This window comes from Aspergillus lucknowensis (genome assembly GCF_044049455.1).
Source record: "Aspergillus lucknowensis strain CBS 449.75 chromosome Unknown BJX67scaffold_11, whole genome shotgun sequence".
Taxonomy (NCBI): domain Eukaryota; kingdom Fungi; phylum Ascomycota; class Eurotiomycetes; order Eurotiales; family Aspergillaceae; genus Aspergillus; species Aspergillus lucknowensis.
In genome coordinates this window covers 484,608-502,707 of record NW_027263555.1, presented here as the reverse complement: position 1 = coordinate 502,707, position 18,100 = coordinate 484,608, and the positions used below count along the sequence as shown (strand labels likewise).

Below are 18,100 nucleotides of genomic sequence, written 5' to 3'. Positions count from 1 at the left end.
GAGCCGATTTTCGGTCGCCCCCAGGCAATGAACGCCATCTGGCGCCAATCGCGGAGGCTTGGCCGTGTACCTCACAGTCTCGTCGAGCATCTGCATTTCTGCAGCGACCTTAATTAAAGCGGGCGTCGATGTGGTTGGTGAGTTGCAGCAGCAATAATGCAGGATGCCCCGCGGTGAATTGACTCTTTTCGCACTGCTCCGCCTTGGCTGTAGATCGCGGACGCCGCTCCTTCAGTTAAATTGAAACACCCTGAAGGCATTTCCGGCGTTCCGCGGGGTTCACGCCGACCCAAGACGGCCAGGAAAAATGCCAGAGTGAAGCGATGGAGGTGCAGGGAGACTTGTTGTCCCCGTTGCACGAAAAAAAGTAATCATGCGATGGCAGGGCGCGTTCATTACACTACGGAATGCCGGACTCAGAGCGGACTGCCTACGGCTCGGCAGGGGTGCACTAAGCGGGTAAAAACTAATTTATCCCACTTGTCGTCCGCCTCCATTTCAGTAACCGATGAGCCTCGGGAGGACACTTGCATTGTGATACCCTCTTCCCCGGGCACTGTCCCGCCTTGGTCGCTGCCAGGTAGCGCCGAGACCAAGCCGAGACCAGGCACGAAGGTCATACCATTGTTGAAACAGATGAACGTTGTCACCGAGACCATCACAGCAGCAGAATCTAAGAGCGATTATGTGTGCGCAACTTCCCCGTCTTCAGCCAAGACCCTCTCGATCACCTTCGCATGTTGGAGTAAAACTTCATCCTTGAGTCGCCTACCAATGACCTGCACATGGCAAGGCGCGCCCTCGACCCTCTCAGGATGATCTTTGGCCATTAGTATTGAAGTTTCTCCAAAACACAGATTTGACTCACATTCGGGGGTATAGACCACATCACGCACAAACTCGGCGTCAGACGCTTTATTGGCGCGGCCAAGTGGAATCACGCACGCGGGGTACTGAACATATTAGCTGCCAATCCAAGTAGTACAGAGCACATCATACGTCAACCAAGTTCCAGACAACCGTGTACACAGCGTTACCATAGGTGTCGTGCAGAGGCGCACAGCTCTGGTATGCCGGCCCCAGAATCACATCCACTCCGCTCTTCAGCCACGCTTGTCGAATCTTCGCAGCGGCTTGTGCTTTCGCAACGTTGAGGTCGTACAGTTGGCGGAGATTCGGCTCAGGAGCGTCACTCTCCAGGTTGTATATCATGTGGAGCGACGGAATAAACGGCTCTCCGCCATTCTTCACATTACGCAAAGGTGTGCGGTCGGGATCCATGTTAAAGAACCTAGAGGCGAGAGCACAGATTTCTGCCAGAGATGGAATGTCATCGGGAGAGAGATTGACAATACAGTGGCCAGCTGCACCGAGCTTGCGAGCAGCTGTAGTAATCGTCCGGTACATCGACGGATGGAGGGGGTAAGCCGGATCCTCTGGCAGTATCCCAATCGTGAGCTGGGGTTTCACCTGTGGCGGCTCGATATAGGGGAAGCCCAAAGAATTGTCGTCCATATCCTCCGGTTGAGACGAGACGACCGTTCGGAAGAACAATTCCGCATCTCTTGTGGAGGTGCAAAGAGGGCCAAGCGCAACTGCGATGCCTCCTGCAAGACCAATCCGTCCCGGCGGTGTTTGACCAGCAAATGGGAGTCTCCCTACGGACGCTTTGAAGCCCACAGTACCGCAGCAGAGCGAGGGTATGCGAACAGACCCAGCGACATCTGTCCCTACTCCCAGAATAGACCCTCGCATGGCGATTAGGGCTCCCTCGCCACCGCAACTTCCACCCGCTGTCAAGTAACGGCTATGGGGATTGCGAGTTCGGCCGAATACATTTGTGTGAGAATCAGCCGTCATCATAGTTTGGGGCAAGTGAGTCTTTACATAGATCACGGCCCCGGCCCGTAGGAGGATGTCCACCATCGGGCTATTGAAGGTAAGCGGAGGTCGGTCCAGGAACGAAACATAGCCCAGGGTAGTGTGGACGCCGGCGACATTGTAGGAATCTTTCAAGCTAATCGGAATGCCATGAAGCGGACCAACTGGCTTTCCGGTCTTCGCAAACTGACGATCCAGCTCCTGCGCGCGAGCGAAGGCTTGATCAAAGAATATCTCCGTCAGACAGCAGGTGAGCTGCTGAGCGATAGCAGCACGTTTGCAGAACGCTGTTGCGACTTCCGATGCGGTCAGTTCCCCGGATGTAAGACGTTCAAGCAATCCAGTTGCATCTGAGTTCTCAGTGATGATAATCTCGCGATCACTTAGAATCCCTGATTCCCGAGGGATACCAAGAAGACTGTCGGTGGAGTTTGCTTTCTCGAGCAACTTGGACGAGAGTCGCCATTCCGGAGGTATCTTGCTCGCAAGCTCTTCACGCTTACGCTGGGCCTTGTCTTGCCAATCGGTCGACATTGTCGTGTTCGCGTCAATTTATAATACTGTTCGGATGCGACCAGGGGAATCATCGTGGACCAAACGAGGAGGACATCCCCTCTTTATGTATATTGCCGTCGGACGCGCATGCAGCAGCTGCACCGGGGAGTCAGAAGCGGTGACACAGGCATAACTTCAAGTTCGGCGCGACGGTATCACGAATCCTCTCTACCAATAGTCCTCGCTGGAGATGCCGGGTTGAAGGTTTGTCCGCCGTTCATGGTGCAGGTGGCATGCTTCGCCGACCGAGAGTGGACGGAGTTTCGGAGGCCGAAAGTTCGCTCGAGAGTCACGTGTGGGGTTTGGAACTCCGAGGCGGATCAATGTTGATGCTGAGGATCTTGAGATCGATTGCTTGTGGCTCTGTTCCATCAGGAGTGACGGTTGTTGGTGTGAAGCGGGGGGAGACCAAGAAAGGAGAAGCTCTGGCGGGGAAGGAGCACCTGGAAGGGGATCTCGCAACACCTTCCCAAAATAGACATTTAACGAGCCGAGGCCGCCTTACTGCCACACACAGGCTGGCTTATCTCCAGACACAAAGACGAAACGGCAATAACTTATCATGTTCTGAGGTCTTTGGGTATATACATCAATCATAGCAGCTCTATCAACTTCAACAATCAGAGGTCCCTCCGTTTTAAATCCACGGCAGCGAAACCGTGTTTTCGTAATCAATATTGTCCAGACCGCACTCGACGCGATCCCTGCAAGTGCCAAACAGGCGATCCCACAGACGTGTCTGCTTGCCGTAATTCCCGCTCTTCTTCCAACCGAATCGGTGGTGCAGGTCGTGGTCCTCGATGATCAACTCGGCATTGAACAGTCGGAGCATCCAACTCAGCGTGTTCGGTGGGATTGCGACAAGGCGGAGTCCGCTGTGGCCAGCCAACTCAGCCCATACAACGTACATGTGGCAGACCCACCACTCGTAGAAGCCCATGGGCAGCCCCATAAGTTTAAGGCTAAAGTACGTCATCACTGGGATGCCGGCAATATCAAATATCTCCTGTTCGAGGTCGGCGTAGAGGGTCAGAAGAGGGTTGGGATGCTTGGTAAGGTGGTGTGTGCGGTGGTACTTCCAGAGTCCGCCAACTTCGTGCATCAGGCGGTGATACCAGTAAAACCAGAAATCCAGCACGATACCGTATAGTCCGATCTCCAAGGGCAGCCAGTACCAGCTAATCGAGGAAGGAGCATGGCTCGTCCGGTAGGCGAGGAAAACGGTGAATACGGGGCGGAATGTGGAAGTCGAGAGTAGAGACTCGGCCACTTTGCGCACGCTAACATCCGGCACCCCGTCACGATCATGAACATCGCCGTCAAGGAAGCCGATTTTATGGCCGATGCGGCGCAGGACGTGTAGTTCGTGGATTGCAATCAGCTTGAACGCCAGGCTGTAGAATACGATGGCTCCCAGTTTAGTGAAATTCCGCCCCGTGTAGGAGGTATACAGGTGATGGATTGCAATCGGCAAAAAGGCATGCATCAGCACCCAGCGATGTTGATCCCTCTCCGGGAGATAGGGCACCTTGTCCGTCTTTGGGTGGACCGGGATGTCCTTGTTGAGCAAAGTCGGATGGATATCAAATATCTCGTAGAGCCAGTGGAAGAAAGTCCAGTGGCTTCGGTCCATGGTCCTCCAGGTGGACTTCATCGAGTCCTTTGGGTTGCGTTGGACGCTCATGTTGGGCAACACTGGTCGTGTGGATGGTTGTAGGGTCAAGCCAAGTGTGGTTGTGTGGCGACTGTCTTGGGGGACTTGGGGATTCTTATATCTGCGTCTCGAGGACCCGCATTCATAGCTGAGCCCCAACGTCGGCTTAAAATTTGGCACATGTGATATTCATCGTCGAGTGGTTCGCTGGGTCGTTCGAATGTGGTGGCCGCCACTGAAACCCCGCAGGCTCTGTCGATCCTCCAAACAAACTTGTTGGGGCGTCACGAAAATGGTTAGGGGTTGAAATTGGAGCAAAGGCGACGCGATGGCCCTCTCCCCAATCCCATCAGCCCACCATCGCAGAGCTCACTCTTTTCGTACCTCGGACATCGCCACGGCGTCAACACCACGTCTCGTCCCGGCTTCTCTCAGGGTCTTCAAGCCGCGAGCTTCACATTCCTCGCCCAGCTTCCACCCAGCACGCGTTTGGTCACGCCGTTAACAGACAAACCATCGGCTTCTGGCCCCAGCTACGGTCATCTTGAAGCGCGTCCCGTCCTGCAATTATGACATGCACGAACCTGCGCTGACTCTTCCCAGTGTTCAAGGTATCCAACACTCCACCGGCTTGTGATCATGGTGGGCCATACGGAAGGGAGATCGACGACACCTCGGCGAGACCCTGTGATGATTTTTCATCACTTCCGAATCACACCAGGGCCTTAACAGGAGGATAAGGCTGGTGCCTGGATGACAGCGACAAACCGAAAGCCTAGAAGGGGCTATCGTCGGGAATTGCCGAGCAGTGGTGGTCTGCCGCTTCTGCTCTGATCACGACCAGAAAAACTTCTTGGTTTCGATGTCTCTTCCCCGGTGCAAGGAGGGATCTGGGGCCGTCAAAGTGTGGGACGACTCCTTCGAAGTGAAGTTGAGCTGGATGACTCGGTTTGTGTTGCCTTTAACCCCCCTCCGCGTGGGATGAGTCAGCCCCTGTGCTCTCTCGATTCCTCTTCCTTCTCAAATTCACCATCAACCTGATAATGCAGCAACCTATCCTTTGTCACAGCCTCCAAGTCCCCAAACACAGGTTCGCGTCGAAACAGATCCCATTTACGCAGTTGCCTATGTCGGGCCAACCCCCCTGGCTGATGCCGAGCATCACAACACCGAGAAGCTTCCGAGGTAGTTCTGCGCTTTGCAGCGTGTGCCCCCAGGATTCATGCTGCCTGGAGAGGGTGCCAGCGTGAGCAGCCAGGTTCCGAGAGATCCAACCCTCAATGCCCTCCTATCATTATGCCTTTGAACAGATAGAAGCATATGGCATCTTCATGGCTGCATCCCCATTCCTGTCACGCACAGCGGTTGATACCTCCATCATTTACCATGAAACTTTATGAATTTCAAGGTGGTGAACCTTTTGCACATCTTTACGACATTCGTGGCCTCTCGACGCACACTGGCCCTATAAAGGCGATGACAATACTGCGATGACAGCTCACTTCAGGGAGACGGCAAACGAAACGAAACTTTCGACTACGGGCCAATACGGTAGGCGCCGACATTCTTTTCTCTCCAAACACCATGGTCAGGATGCTCACGCAAGCTCTCATTTTTATCATATGAATCTCAATCATCCCGCTTCACATGTCCTTGAACGTGCTGGCGTTCCTCGGGTTCATCTCCAGATGCTTGTTGGAAACCATAGTCGCATTGGTTACTACCTTGGGACTAGTTCGTTTCGAGACCCTGATGCGTTGAAAGCCGACCATCACAGAGGTTCTTGACTTCATTCTGCAATCATCCATTGTCCAGATGCCCTCGAGACACGTTTTCAGATCCACGACTCCCAGCACACAGCTCTCTGTCACATGCTCCAAGTCAGAGCCCAACGAGGGACATCGCCACGCGATCGAGGTAGCGCTCCTCGAACTCCGATCTTCTCACGCAGCCATGATGTTGATTTTCTTATCAGATCTCTTTCTGAGAGGACCTTCTGTGGCAAAGGCTCCATCCGGTCTCTTCGAGAAATATGTCGATATTTCGTTGATCCCCCGCCATGTTCCCTCCACGCCGTCCGCACCGTGGATATCTCAGATGCAGGGCACCGCACAGCACCCGATTCGCTTCGTCCTGGATTTCTTCGACTTCTTCAGGATAACTTCAGGCCTGTGCCTGGACCCCCGATCCCTGCAGATCTTCCCTGCCATCCTGCCAACTCGAACAGTTGACGCAGCGTAATGCCTACGACCCATTATCGATGCATTCTGCCCAGCTTTCGAGACACCTACCTTCTTAGCAATCCACCTCTGACAGTACTTGCACTTTACCTGCGGCCTGATGATCTTATGATGCGAGAACCCCATATACAGCTGCGCAAGCGTATACAAAGTTAAACTCAGCCCCAGAAAATTGAGAACAGTCTCCAGGAACGCGCTGCCGCATCACTTGTCAGTTTCCAGGTAAGTCACCATATCGTGAATTCGAGGAAGACATACCCGTACGCCAAAACAAGCGCCCCATCACCCCTCGCCTGCTCCAGCGTGTTATACCCCGTGTCCTCGTGATAGTGCGGGCCCTTCGAAAGAACGGCAAACTTCTCATCCATGTTCCGGTTGAGAAACGGCAAGAGCGAGACGATGGGAAGGACAATATCCGAAACAAAGGAGTTGACGACCCTCGTAAACGCTTGAGCAATTCTGGAGTCACCCACGTTAGTTCGTGTAACTCATCTATCCCCCTCCCAGTAAGAGGCCTCAGATAGAACAGGCATTAGAGGATCTCTACATCAAACCCAACGCGATCTCCAAGACATTATCCCGAGCAGCGAAATTAATGAACCCGTCCCACGCATGCGAAACATGTTCCTTCGCGTCGTGGCCGACGCGCATCAGCGCTTCCGTACCCTCTTCGAGGCCGCGCATGTCTTCCGCTAAAACTTCAAAATATTTTTCAAAGTAGATGATAATGAAATAGAGGTTCTGAGAAGGAGTTTCATTTTCAAGGATTGCGACAGTGCGGGGCAGACGAGGCCAAGATATACCTGTGCCGCACGCGATGACGTTGCGCCTGTGCCTCCCGTAGTCGATCAACGGCTTATCGTGACCATGAAGAGCTATTTCTCACCAGAGAGGGACGCGATAGGTCTTCTCCTTCAGACAGAAAAATAATTACCTTCTCTGGAGGGTTGGTTTCTTACATCCTCCCTGGGCAGTTTATTTGGGGACCATATCGAAGCAAATGCCTCACGTCCTGGTGTGAAACGTAAATGTATAACGCCAGCCCCCACCGACGTCTTTGCGCGCCGGGCTTCTTGCGCGATCAATACACGCGTTTTTACAAGAAATGTCTTCGCCCTTTCACAACTTTTTTGAATCGGAAACCCAGGGAATCATCATGTCATAGTTAAACATTCACTAACTGCAACTATCGCACAGGGAGACATTTGAGACCATGATTGGGTTGATTCTCAGCTCGGATGCAGATCACCCACGGCCAATGACTTGCTCCTCTCCGTGCGCGACTCTCATGGTAACCATCCAGCCTTCTGTTGCCCGAACATTAACCGTCAAGTTCAGGCGCTCCCTTGGGAATAAGGTCACATAATTATCCGACCAGAAAACGGGAGTGAGTTCTTCGCGAGTACTTGGATCGACCACAGCGAGTCGGATAAAGAATGCGGGTACGTCGGCCTGGTTCTCCAGGGTTACCTCAATGGATGTAAGGTTAACTAAGGCATTGTTGATGGGAGCAGCAGTCGCCTCGAGTTTCACAACCTGCATTTGACCGAGCGCCGTGAAGTTAGCGTAGGTCGTCACGGGAGTCGTGTACCAGTTTGATCGGTCCCAGTCGAGGATATCGTTCTGCGTCGAGACCCAGTAAATGTTCCGGCTGAGGATCGTATTCAAGTCGTCGGTTAAAACAAGCCTGAGAAACGCAATGTTGCCTGACAGCAGTGTCGGGATTTCTAGGAGACTTAGAACCTTCTTGGACGCGAGAGGGACGGTTTCGGCTGTCGCTTCGCGACGTAGCAGCTGGGTTCCGTTAACTCCTACCAAATCGACAAGGATGCGGCGTGTCCCGCTAGACTCTAGAGAGTGATTTATGAGATACACACTTCGAGACTCGTAGTCGTGCACGACGTGTTCCAGTCGCGATGCAACTTTGGTTCCGAAATACGCCCCAGCTGGTCGAAGATCGTAGGGCAGCAGTTGCCAGTGGAGGGAAGGCCAGGCACTATTGAGCATCCAGTATATGACACCCGTCGCCTGATGGGAGGCGTTTTGTCGCGCGGCGAACGCCTCGAACTCAGCGCGTGTTGCCTCATAATCCATTATCTGAGCTTTATATATATAGTCTTCCAAGCTTTGGGGAGAACCATATCGCCTCGAGAGGGCAGTATTATATATCTTTCGGTCATGAAAGTCGCTCCCTTCCGGCGAGAGATGGTATTGTCCCCCATTAAGATTGGACCAAAGGGTCTTGAGATCCGAAGGGGAAAGGAAGCTTTGCAAACTCGGGAGCTCAGGTGTACCAACGCCAGCACCCTGTTCAGAGCCGAAGCCGAACGCGGCACCAAAAAGCTTTCCATACCAGTAGTTCGGAGGCACCCAGTCATACGGGCCGTCCATTTTCATACCGGATTCTGGAAGCTGACTTGGATGGCCACGTTTGCTGGCTGAGGCGATGATGGGGTTTGGCCAGTCCATGCGATGGAGAGCGGAGAGGTAGAACTGAGTTGCGCGTTCGTCGGGCCAGTAGTCGGAGCCGACAAGGAAAGCGAGGAGCGAAGGGTGCAACTGCATCATCTCTGCTTCATGAACCATAGACTCGTAGGCGGCAATGTAGTCTTCGTCGTGCCATTGTGCTCCGGGGGCCTCTTCGTTATACTACTCAGGGTTAAAAAAGAAAAACGAGTATCGACGTTAGAAAACTAACCGTCCACGCCTCCCACTTGTCGCAGCACTCCCAGCCCGCCATCACCATCAAGCCCATCCGATCAGCCAGCTCAAAGAACGCGGGGTGTTCTTGCTTGCCTTCGAGCCGGATTGTATTCAGGCCCATATCCAGAACATACTGGAATATGTATTCAACGCGTTCGATATCAAACCGTAGAAAGATATCTGGTGCGTAGCCGGCTCCTCGGACTTGAAAACGGTGGCCATTGATGGTGTATTCAACGTCATTATTTGCATTGAGGGTAGACGCGACGTTGCGGATGCCGAACCGGGCCGACGGTGCGATATCAGATATAGCGCCGGATAGGAGTGAGACGTTCAGACTGAGTTGATACAGAGGCTGGGGACCCCATGCTGCGGGCCACCATATCTGTGCATCATTGAGAGTCGTCTTCAAACTCACGGTGGAGTTAGAATATGGTGGGAGTTGAACATGCTGTGCAAGGTCGATTCTCCGAGACAAATCTGGCGAGAGAATTGCGCCCATGATAACGACATCTGTGGAGAACTCCCCGTGATTCTTGACGTCTGCTTTGAATTTAATGATAACCGCGGTGGATTCTCCAGTTTCACTTGACGAAAAGTTGGTTGTAATGCGAGGGGACGATATCGAGACAGGGCCGGTAAGCTGGAGCTCAACTGCCCGCCACACTCCCATCCCCGAGTCAGGAGGATGTGGATTCCAATCCACCCATCCCAAGGCCAAATCTTCGTGGTAATTGGTTGGATAGGCCTTGATCAGAACCGCGTTCGAGCCCACAAAGACGTGGGGAGTGAGGTCGTATGAAACTCCGACATAAGAGCCCCTCTGAAAGTCACTAGAAGCGATTTGGATCCCGTTAAAGAAAATGTCTGCCTTGGAGCTTATGCCATGGGTTATCAAAAACAGATGCTGATTTGGAGGGAGAGCGGGTAGTGCGAACTCCTCGCGGTACAGCCATGGAACTTGGAAGTCGGACTCCCTGAGATCGGCGAGATGGTCGGAATAGAAGAGGTCGGATTCGTTGTAGACTCCGCTCTGAATCAGTCCCGCGAGGACTGTTGCGCGTGGGCCGACGCGGTACCACGACGAGACGTTGGCATGAGGCAAGGACCAGGCCGTCAGGTTGCTGTTAACCGCTTGCGTTGACTGAAGATGCCAGCCGGCAATTGTGGCTCGATCCCCCGGACTTTGGAGGGCTTCTGCTAGGGGCAAGAGGAAGACAGAAGTCCACGACGAAGGCCACATTGTAGGAGTTTCACTGAGCAGAGATGAAGCCGACGCGACATCAGAAGTGCAGGTCGATATTGCTTTGGGCACGTGTTGCTCTTTCCTCTTCTGGAATTCGGGGTCACTCCCAATTCTTCAGGTGTCGAAGTGAGCAGCCCATTGAAGAATCAATTAATCGGGTTATTATTGTTTCTATGGTTTTGTCCACAGCCATTAGTACTAGTAGCCAGTATATTACAGCCAACCGTGTCTCCTCTGATGGACTTTTCTTTACCCAAGAAGCCTCTGTCACAGTCCAGAAGCGCAAACCCATCCAACAAGAGATCACCAAGAACGCCAAGTAGATTAGACTTGAAGAAATATATCAAACGCATGTGCATGCCATAATGTCACCATGCCAATCTAAGGAAGAGCAGCAGGGGCGTAGCTCTGGTCAGGCGTGACAACCTCTCCGCCATCGAGCTGGACATCGGTATAAGCGGGCCAGATGATCTGGCGGGTCTCCTCGTTGACAACAGACAGAGTGGTGAAGCCGTTTTCAGGGCCGAACTGGTCGCTCCAGCCGGAGGTGATGGTGTAGGGGGTGCATTCTGAGGGGCCGCCGTTCGCCTCGGAGGCAGGGCGGCCCTCCACGACGTAGGTGCAGTCGGTGGCATTGCCGGAGCCGGTATTGATACCAAAGGTCCAGGTACACTCGGTATCGTCGTCGTTGCAGACGCGCTTCATGTTCTCGATCGTCCACTCGGTGTTGGCGACCATCATTGACTTGGCGGGGGTTGGGGCAGCCAGGGCGGGCGAGCAGGAGAGGGCAATGAGGAACAGCTGGCTGAGTGAGAGCTGCATGTTGAGGGATAATTTTGAGTTGTTTTGGAGGGAAGATTGGATGAATAAGATTGAGAGCAAAGTATTTGCTGGTTTGAGAGGATTGGATAACGAGCTGGAAGAGAGATTCGAGCGGGGAGGGAGCCCATATTTATAGGTTTCGTTCACACCTCGCTCCAGCCTTTCGCAACGCAACAGGGATATCTGGTCACCTCTTGTTTTTCGAGACTGAAGTGAGTCCTGGCCAGATGGTTGCATATCCGCATTTGTTTCTGGCTCCGTCTTTCGCGGGGAAGGAGTCCTAATTTTGGAGTGGCGCTCGACGGTTGGCCAGGTCTCAACCAGGGAAATGGAGTGAGACATCGGATCCAAGACACCAAATCCAAGGTTCTGACCGACGGTGAGACCCTCTAACCCGCTCCGGCAAGTTCCCGGCTGCTTAATTGGGACAGGATTCTTTGGCTTCTCTTGGAGCACAAAACCTAGCCTATGAGATCCGAGACGATGTGGGCTCTTCAAGCGGGATGTGTGCGCCACTGCATCATGTTGGACGTGAGGTCATACTGCCTGTGCTGACCTTGGGAGCTCCAGTGGCCCAGTCCCCGACAGAAAGGCCAAGGACAGACTGTTCAAGCCATCTTCACTATCTGAGTCGTATTCTGTCGAGCAATCGTGTCTACTGGATCATCCTCCATCTGTCACAGAAAAGGAAGTTCATCTTGCTTGTAGAATCATTACAATAAGAATTCAGCCTCATAAGAGCTACCAAATCAACGAGTTAATTTCTGTCTCTGCCTTGAACCCAGTCACACGTATCTATCTCGCTGCTCGAGATTTGGAGAGCAGATGTAGCGCAGCACCTGCACCTTCCCGCTAGTTCTGTCGTGCAATACTAGCCATTACAACACAGACAATAAGTTCTCTCCTTCCTAATGCTTGTAAGTTGCTTCTCCACATCAAGCGGACTGCGACCTCGCAAAGTCAACAATAATCGGGATATCCTCAATCACCGTCGGGGCCGTCGGCACCCACCCCAGCTGCTCCCTTGTCAACGCGCTACTGGCCGTATTGTCTGCTAGGGCCGCAAACTGAACCCATCCGAAATGACTCTCCGCTTCCTCTGCTGGAATACTAACGACGGGAACGCCCAGACATTTCCCCACCTCAGTTGCGATCTCCCGCACCGGAACACCCTCCTCTGCAACGGCGTGGAACACTGACCCGGCTATGGTCTTCTCCGCTGCCAAGCGGTAGACCTTTGCTGCATCATCCCGGTGCACCGCACACCAGCGGTTCTGCCCCTCACCGACGTACGCGGAGACCCCCTTCTGCATGGCGATGGAGGCGAACATACCCGTGAAGCCGGAGCTCCCCGGCCCGTGGACCGTGGGCGCGAGACGCACTACGCTCGCGCGCACGCCCTGCTTCGCAAAGCCGAGACATAGCGATTCCGAGGGCCCGCGCGCAGCAGCGAATGCGTTGTCCGTGTCAGGCGCATCGGTTTCTGTGGCGGGCTTGCGGGATAGTAGCAGCATCGTACCCGATGTGACGACCAGGGCACGGTCGCCGCCTGCAGCCGCAAGGACGGAGCCCATGGCCTCGATGGCGGCGCGATCGGTGGCACAGGATTTGGCGAAGTTGGCAAAGTCATGGACGAAGGCGAGGTGGATCACGGCATCGCATTCGGCAGCGCCCTTCTTGAGGACGTCGAGGTCATCGAGTGTGCCATGCAAAGGTTCTGCACCTTGGGCCTTGAGCTTGTCGGCGCCCGAGTCGCTGCGTGTGAGGCCGAGGACCTGGTGGCCTGCGGAGAGCAGCTCGTTGACGACGGCTGTGCCCACGAAGCCGGTCGAGCCTGTGACGAAGACGCGCATATTCTAAGAGAGCAATAACTGAGAGAGGCAGAGAGAGAGAGAGAGAGAGAAAGAGCAGTGTTTGAGTCTTGGAGTTGCAGTTCTCGCAGCGACACTGAACGATTTATATCGTACGAGTAGATTGGACCACCAGCGCTGCAGCAAAGAAGGATTGTCAGGAAACCAATGAAAGTCGCCGAAACGCGAGTGAAGGCAAGCTTTGCGTCGATCTGAAAGGGCAGTGGCGGAGATAACCCGGCGGAGTTAAGAGATGCAACCGCCGAGTGGCTTCCAACGTTTATAATCGGGCTGGTTGGCTTTCAAATCGCTTTCCACTGCGATCGAACCGGTAGACGGGCTCCTTTGCCCCAATTACACGCTCAGATACGCGACAGATGGAAAAGAAAGCCGGGGCCCGTGGACGGAGATCGCGTCACGGTTGTCGGAACTGTAAGCTGAGGAGATTGAAGGCGAGTCCACTTCATTCACTTCGTTGCAGACGACCGGGCTAAGGGTTCGCAAAGTGCGACGAAACAAGACCACATTGCATGAGATGTCGCATGTATGGAGTTCGCTGTAATTTTGCATTTGGTGTCCCTGACCTCCAGCCCCTCAACGAGGATCAAGCGAGGCAGGAAGCAGGGGTGCCGCCAGTGCAGCTGCCCGTTAGCAACGCCGTATGGTATGGTGACGCGTTAAGGCTCGACTCGCAAGACCAAGCGCTCTTCGATCGGTTTCGATATCGGACTTTGTACACTCTTGGTGAGCCTGGCATGGTAAAAATCTGGGAAAACATGTTGGTGGCCTGTTTCGCTGTATGTTGGCAGCTATCGTCGGTGTCTCCTCTCCGTCGCTCATCCATTCCGATAGGCACCATTCCTCATGCACGGTACATTAGCCGTCGCCGCTGCCCATGACCGTTGTCTCCACGCTACGCCTCACCGTCGCACTTTGCGAGAGACCTATCATTTCTCTCGTTGTACTACCCTATTCAACAGGTGGCTGAATGACTCTATTGCGGAAGAACACAAGGACCCCCTGTGGGCAACGGCTGGTACCCTCTCCATCTTGACTTTCACGTCGATCAATACCTGCTCTCCTGTACAGACATGGCCACTGGGACCACCCGATTCCTCTGACCTAGAGTGGCTGCGTCTCGGGGTTGGCAAGATGACCCTCTGGCACCTTGTGAATCCCCTCCGACCGGAGAGCGCGTTCCGAACGATCTATGACGACCCGGTTCGCGTACATCAACACTTGCCCAGGAAAGGGTGTGCCGGTGTATCGGTTGAACTAGCACACCTCTGTGGGTTGACCGAGTCATCGACACAAGAGACCAACCCATACTTTACCGTCGCGCACCACATCTCTCGACTTTTACATCTCCCAAAGGGTAAGGCCACGGCAGACGCCATCATGATGGTTACAGCCCACATGCATGGCCGGTTTGCAACCTTTCTCAAGAACAAAGACCCGGTAGCTCTTCTTTTATTGGCTCTATGGTATACGAGAGCTTGCGAAAGTAAATGGTGGATTGAGATTCGCGCTCGATATGAACTTGTGGCGATTTGCACCTACTTGCTGCGGTACCACGCCGACAACAGCGCCATCCGAGCACTTGTACCTCATGCAGACTTAGAGGGGCTGGGCTGATATGAAGGACCGTAAACAAATACTTTCGAAGATCCTAATAATCTCAACCAGAGTGCAGTACAAATGCAGTGCTTGGCTGTTTGGTAAGCTGCTTTCGCACAAACAAGGTTGGAATTCCCATCCAGGTCATCATTCTCTCCTACACCTTTCCTTGCATGGAGACGGTGGCAAGCCAGACCGGGCTCAGAGATCTGGACCGGATCGTGCGAAGAGCAAATTCCGATCGATGAAGGAATTTTCATCGCAACTAAGTTTCTCAACTGCTGGAATGTGAAGCTCAGTCCGGCTATCCAGCGGCAGGAAGTCAGTCCCGAAAGCCTCATCAGAAGGTTATGCAATCGTTTAACTGCAGGAAATGTGTTTAATTTCGAGAGCCAACAACTACTACTATGGTAGAGCTTGTCTTTGTCCGTTCATACGTAGCTTTCCGTGATGAACCTTAGAAATAGGGTGTTCTGATACAGCATTCCATCTGTTGGAATGCGGGACTGACATCAACATCGGAATCATATAACAAATCCAATGTCCCTTGATTCATCACTTTTTTGCGAAATTTGCGCTCATGCGGTCACTCAGCACACATCAAAGATGAAGGCATTATGGCATCTATTCCTCACCTTCCTGGTGCGCATCCAGGCGATCGAATTAAGCCTGGACCATGCCGGTAATCGTTCCCGCGCATCAATGAGCTGACCAACAGCTGACGGGCGCAGATTCGGTGAAGAAAGCTTGCCACGACATCGCCAAAAACATGCTCAGCCACTACACCGGCAACGAGCCGGGCGATACCCCCGGTAACCTCCCGGACCCATACTACTGGTGGGAAGCAGGGGCGATGTTCAGCGCGTTGGTCGACTACTGGTTCTATACGGGGGACGATCAGTGGAACGACATCACCGCACAAGCACTTGTATGGCAAGCCGGAAAGTCGGGTACATTCATGCCAGCCAACCAGACGCGGACCGAAGGGAACGATGACCAGGCGTTCTGGGCATTTGCAGCCATGACCGCGGCGGAGAGGAACTTTCCCAGCCCACCGTCGGGAGGCCCGGACTGGCTTGCGATGGTACAAGCCGCCTTCAACACGCAGGCGGGGCGATGGGATACTTCGACCTGCAACGGGGGGTTGCGGTGGCAGATATTCACCTGGAACTCTGGTTACACTTACAAGAATACGATCTCAAATGGGGGCTTCTTCAATTTAGCGGCGAGGCTCGCCAGATACACTGGGAACCAGACGTATGCGGATTGGGCGACGAAGGTCTGGGACTGGACACGGCAAGTCGGATTCATGACCGAAGACTATCTCTTCTATGACGGTGCAAATGTGAACGACCATTGCGCAAATCTCGAGCGGGTCCAGTGGACATACAATGCAGGCGTGTATCTGTTGGGGGCTGCCGCCATGTATAATCTCGTATGTTGCGGCGGAGTCCCACGACTTGGTATGTTCGGAAGCTGACCGTGACAGACTGACGGGGACCCAGTATGGAAAGAACGGACAGAAGGCATCATCAAAGCCACCAATATTTTCTTCGCGGACGAACCGAAGGATGTCATGTACGAGAGAGCTTGCGAGCCCGTGAATACCTGCGAGATCGATCAACGTGCGTTCAAGGGCTTCCTCGCGCGCTGGATGGCCGCTTCCACCCAGATAGCCCCATTCACGTACGATATGATCATGCCGAAACTGCGCGCGTCAGCAAGTGCGGCGGCAAAGTCGTGCATTGGCCATGATGCCATCTGTGGGTTGAAATGGACAGAACAAGGGTATGACGGAAGGCTGAACGACGTTGGACTACAGATGGCGGCACTTGAGGTAATACAGTCAACCCTTATTGAGAAAGTTGATCCGCCGGTTTCGCAAGGGCATGGAGGGATCAATACAGGCAACCCAGGAGGAGGTTCGGAGACCCCCCGACCTCCACCAGATAAGATCACCACCAGGTCAATAACCACTGCGGACTGTTTGGGCGCGGGGGTTCTCACGGTCTTCTTCTCCGTGGTATTAATTGCCTCATTGGGCTGGATGATCTATGACCCCCGTACATGATTCGAGTAAATATTAGTGGTAAAGACGTTTTCTCTCCAATTGGACGCCCGATTCCCCAACAAGAAAGGCACACTGGGAGGGGAAGGAGGGGAACCTCGGGTGTAGCCCAGAACCGACTATATAGAGGCGGGTCACGACTCTTTTCAACAGAGTAGCTTCTTCCACGGCTTATCATTCTTGAGGTTTGTGAATATCGCCAGTATGGGCTCTGTAACTCCGTCGTTCGATATACCCACCCACTGCAAGGCTGGAGTGGTCGAGAATCCTGGACCGGATTTTAAGGTGAAGGTGGAGATGGTTCCGGTCCCTGAGCCGGGTAGAAGGCTCTCTCTCTCGTGCTCTTGAAGATTCGCCGTCTGACTGAAGACCAGGACCGAATGACATTCTCATCAAACTCAACGTCACGGGACTTTGCCAGTCCGACGTTCATTACATGCTCGATGACATCAGCATCTCCATGACCACATTCGGAGTGCGATCACCGGGCCACGAAGGCGCAGGAGTCGTAGTTAAGGTTGGCGAGCACGTAAAGAACTTCAAGTTGGGTGACCGCGCAGGCATCAAGCCGATGATGGATACCTGCGGAGCATGCCCGTCTTGTTGGAGCGACAAGGAGACGCACTGTGCGAACGTCATCCACACGGGTCTCATGGTGCCAGGTAATCCATTCCCATCTTTTGCCGCATGAGTATCTCGCTAAGACAGCCAGGGACCTACCAACAATATATCGTCTCTCCAGCACGGTACGCAACGCCAATCCCAGACGGAATTCCAGACGAGATCGCGGCCCCTGTCATGTGCAGCGCCTCTACCATATATCGGTCAATCGTTGAATCCCGCCTCCAACCAGGCGATTGGGCCGTATTCCCGGGTGGCGGCGGTGGTGTGGGCATACAAGGAGTCCAGCTCGCCCACGCCATGGGAATGCGCCCCATTGTTGTTGACACTGGCGAAGACAAACGTGCGCTGGCGATGAAAATGGGTGCCGAAGCATTTATCGATTTCAAGGAGGAAGCCGACCCTGCTGCGGCTGCGATCAAGATAGCAGATGGGGTGGGGGCGCACGGCGTGTTTGTGACTGCTCAGGCTGCTTACCCGACTGCTCTGGCCTACCTTGGCCAACGGGTCGGCGGCGCGGTGATGTGCATTGGAATCGCGCCAGCTGGGACAATGACGATTCCAGTTGATCCCAACCTGTTATTGATGAAGGGCATGAGGTTACAAGGGACCTTAGTGGGTAGCCGCCATGATACCGGAAAGGCGCTGGATTTCGCGCGGAGGGGAAAGCTGAAGCAGATATGTGAGGTGTACCCAATCGACCGACTGCCAGAAGCTGTGGACAAATTGCGCAGGGGACAGGTCGCGGGCCGTATAGTTGTGTCTTTCAATCAGTAAATAAAGCCTGTAAATTGATAGCTTTCAATGCGAGGGTGCATGTCGATAGCCCATGAAGTTGTTGAT

General features: G+C 53.7%; 8 protein-coding genes across 8 annotated transcripts; 2 read left to right on the top strand and 6 right to left on the bottom strand.

Moving 5' to 3' along the window:
- Positions 1–650: 650 nt before the first annotated feature.
- On the bottom strand, positions 651–2,829 carry BJX67DRAFT_348857 (putative general amidase). The gene is made up of 3 exons (XM_071028688.1): positions 1,000–2,829; positions 869–953; positions 651–820 (listed from the first exon to the last, which is right to left on the bottom strand). Exons 1-3 carry the CDS (start codon positions 2,413–2,415, stop codon positions 684–686), a joined length of 1,638 nt encoding a protein of 545 aa, XP_070888099.1. The 5' UTR covers positions 2,416–2,829; the 3' UTR covers positions 651–683.
- A 9-nt stretch (positions 2,830–2,838) lies between these two features.
- On the bottom strand, positions 2,839–4,221 carry BJX67DRAFT_348856 (sterol desaturase family protein). Its single transcript, XM_071028687.1, has one exon. It carries the CDS (start codon positions 4,118–4,120, stop codon positions 3,074–3,076), a length of 1,047 nt encoding a protein of 348 aa, XP_070888098.1. The 5' UTR covers positions 4,121–4,221; the 3' UTR covers positions 2,839–3,073.
- A 2,032-nt stretch (positions 4,222–6,253) lies between these two features.
- Positions 6,254–7,014, bottom strand: BJX67DRAFT_379594 (large-conductance mechanosensitive channel; the record flags this gene model as incomplete). Its single annotated transcript, XM_071032613.1, has 4 exons — positions 6,254–6,334; positions 6,382–6,526; positions 6,589–6,789; positions 6,878–7,014. 4 exons carry the CDS (start codon positions 7,012–7,014, stop codon positions 6,254–6,256), a joined length of 564 nt encoding a protein of 187 aa, XP_070888097.1.
- Positions 7,015–7,294: 280 nt separating this feature from the next.
- On the bottom strand, positions 7,295–10,468 carry BJX67DRAFT_32660 (putative glycosyl hydrolase). Its single transcript, XM_071027429.1, has 2 exons — positions 9,029–10,468; positions 7,295–8,979 (listed from the first exon to the last, which is right to left on the bottom strand). Exons 1-2 carry the CDS (start codon positions 10,274–10,276, stop codon positions 7,576–7,578), a joined length of 2,652 nt encoding a protein of 883 aa, XP_070888096.1. The 5' UTR covers positions 10,277–10,468; the 3' UTR covers positions 7,295–7,575.
- A 192-nt stretch (positions 10,469–10,660) lies between these two features.
- Positions 10,661–11,101, bottom strand: BJX67DRAFT_379592 (uncharacterized protein; the record flags this gene model as incomplete). Its single annotated transcript, XM_071032612.1, has 1 exon — positions 10,661–11,101. The coding sequence occupies one exon, from the start codon at positions 11,099–11,101 to the stop codon at positions 10,661–10,663; it is 441 nt and encodes a 146-aa protein (XP_070888095.1).
- Positions 11,102–11,738: 637 nt separating this feature from the next.
- On the bottom strand, positions 11,739–13,067 carry BJX67DRAFT_348844 (SDR family oxidoreductase). The gene has a single exon (XM_071028686.1). It carries the CDS (start codon positions 12,952–12,954, stop codon positions 12,037–12,039), a length of 918 nt encoding a protein of 305 aa, XP_070888094.1. The 5' UTR covers positions 12,955–13,067; the 3' UTR covers positions 11,739–12,036.
- Positions 13,068–13,287: 220 nt separating this feature from the next.
- BJX67DRAFT_32626 (uncharacterized protein) lies at positions 13,288–14,962 on the top strand. Its single transcript, XM_071027420.1, has 2 exons — positions 13,288–13,748; positions 13,804–14,962. Exons 1-2 carry the CDS (start codon positions 13,482–13,484, stop codon positions 14,584–14,586), a joined length of 1,050 nt encoding a protein of 349 aa, XP_070888093.1. The 5' UTR covers positions 13,288–13,481; the 3' UTR covers positions 14,587–14,962.
- A 375-nt stretch (positions 14,963–15,337) lies between these two features.
- Positions 15,338–18,034, top strand: BJX67DRAFT_371071 (glycosyl hydrolase family 76-domain-containing protein; the record flags this gene model as incomplete). Its single annotated transcript, XM_071031021.1, has 5 exons — positions 15,338–16,003; positions 16,058–16,567; positions 16,886–16,955; positions 17,011–17,298; positions 17,349–18,034. 5 exons carry the CDS (start codon positions 15,338–15,340, stop codon positions 18,032–18,034), a joined length of 2,220 nt encoding a protein of 739 aa, XP_070888092.1.
- Positions 18,035–18,100: the final 66 nt, after the last annotated feature.